The 1,909-nt window shown below is 67.7% G+C and overlaps 1 protein-coding gene across 1 annotated transcript in view; it reads right to left on the bottom strand.

The window, feature by feature from the left end:
• Positions 1 to 10: 10 nt before the first annotated feature.
• Positions 11 to 1,909, bottom strand: part of HMG20B (high mobility group 20B) — a 4,982-nt gene continuing 3,083 nt past the window's right edge. The window contains exons 5-8 of the mRNA XM_035893002.1: positions 1,642 to 1,784; positions 1,159 to 1,374; positions 613 to 745; positions 11 to 426 (exon numbers count right to left, since the gene is read on the bottom strand). Coding sequence (XP_035748895.1) covers positions 414 to 426; positions 613 to 745; positions 1,159 to 1,374; positions 1,642 to 1,784 — 505 coding nt within the window. The 3' untranslated portion in view covers positions 11 to 413. The remainder of the gene's footprint in view (positions 427 to 612; positions 746 to 1,158; positions 1,375 to 1,641; positions 1,785 to 1,909) is intronic.

Raw genomic sequence — 1,909 nt, 5'->3', positions numbered from 1 at the left:
CCTGGGGGCCCCCAGGGCACCCAGCTGCCTCCCCCCGGTCACAGCCCTGGGCTCACCCTGGAGGAGGCTGATCCGCTCCAGGCCAGGAGCCGCGGGCACCTCTGGCTTAGCGAGGCAGAGCCACAGGAGCCGGGGTGCTCGCAGGAGAGCGGGGGGATGCTCATGCCCACCACGGCGCCAGCTGGGGTCTCAGCCCTGTCACTAGCGCCGCTTGGTCCCCAGAAGCTCGAGGTCCTTGGAGATGGTGCCCAGGCACACGGGGCTGGGGGGGTCCCAGCTCACTTCTCCAGTCAGGTGCGTGGGGTGGAGGGGGAAGCAGCCGGACCACCAGCAGAGACTGTCCCTTGCGTGAGCTCCAAGGGACAGGGCCGTGGTCCGGCCGGCCCCGGGGCTCCGGGAGGGAGTGGTCCTCTTCACAAGTGCTCGCTGAGGAGGGAGGAAAGCAAGGCTGAATTTGGGGGGGGTGGCTTCTCTCCCAGAGCAGCTCCCAGCCCCTCTCTGCCCACACTCTCCCCGTCCCCCACCCTACCACGGGCTGACCCAGTGGTCCCAGCACTCGCTGGGACACACAGGCCCTTGGGCGCCGGCTCCGGCCAGCCCTGCCCGGCTCACCTGGCTATTCGGGACAGGATCTCCTTGATGCGCACCACCAGCTTCTCGTGCTGCAGCGGGTTGCTCTCGATGGCGCTGTGCAGTTTGGCCATGTAGAAGTCCAGGGTGCTCAGCGTGGGGGTTTCCCCGGTGCCTGCAGTGCAACAGCCCAGTTAGCAGGGCCACCGGGTCCCCATCCAGCCCTGCCCATCGTGCTGGTGACTGGGGAAGGGACCCTGAATGCTGGGTGCCACCTCCCGCAGCCCGCACCGATGCGAGCCCGGGAACAGAAGGATCTGGGCTGATCTCGGCCCTGCAGGCACAGCAGTGACTACGGCTCGAGGACAGTTCCCAGCCTGCCCTACCCTGTTACATGGGACCCAACCGGTGGTCACAGCCCCAGGTCCCCTGCAGAGCCCCCCCAGAGCCCCAGGACCCCACCCCATCAGCAGATGAGCGTTTATCACCACCCCATTGCCCCCACTCGTACCACGTGCAGAGCCCCAGTGGTGCTGCTCTGCGTGACCACCGGGTCCCAGCGGGTCCGCACGGCCACCCCCAACTCACCGGGGATGGGGAGGGAGGCGAAGCGGGGGGTGAGGGCCTGCCGCACGGACTGGAGCTGCTGCTGCAGGGCCAGGGTCTGCCTCTCCTCCTGGGCCAGCTCCTGCTCCAGCTTCTCCTTGGCGCAGTTCATGCTCTCCGTGTGCTTCTGCAGGATGGCGTTCTGCTCCTCAAACTCCGTGTTCATCTTCCGCAGGCGCCGCAGCTCAGCCTCCCGGGCTGCCAGGACCGCACGGCGTCAGCAGGGGTGGCGCCTCTGACTCTTCCCCCCCATCCCAAACCCAGTCCCTTCCCCAGCCACAAGTCTTCACCAACACCCAGGCTCCAGCCAGGATCTGGCCCCTCTACCCAACCTCACCAGGGACCCTTCACAGCCTGGATCCCTGCCCAGCACCATGGTCCTGCCCCGCGGGACGCAGGCTGCTCCAGCAGCAGCATCGCTTGCTGCAGCACTGGCACCCCCCGCCCCACAGCCCAGCCCCTCACCTTTGTTTTGGTCCAAGAACTCCTCCGTGAAGATGGGCACATCAAAGGTGGAGAAGGTGTCGCTGCACTCGCCGGCCTGGGGGACGGGAGGGGACGGATCAGGCAGGGCCGAGCCCACCGCAGGGGAGCGCATCTCCTTGGGGCTGGGCAGAAAGGAGGCACCGGGACGTTGCAAGGGGTGGCTACGCCTCCTGCCACCCCAGACTCTGCTTCGAGGGGAGACCTGTGAGCCTCCCTCTGCACAAACCCGCAGCCCGGTTCCCACCGG

This window comes from Egretta garzetta, unplaced genomic scaffold (genome assembly GCF_000687185.1).
Source record: "Egretta garzetta isolate BGI_Z169 unplaced genomic scaffold, ASM68718v1 scaffold564, whole genome shotgun sequence".
Classification (NCBI taxonomy): domain Eukaryota; kingdom Metazoa; phylum Chordata; class Aves; order Pelecaniformes; family Ardeidae; genus Egretta; species Egretta garzetta.
This window is presented reverse-complemented; position numbering and strand designations above follow the sequence as displayed.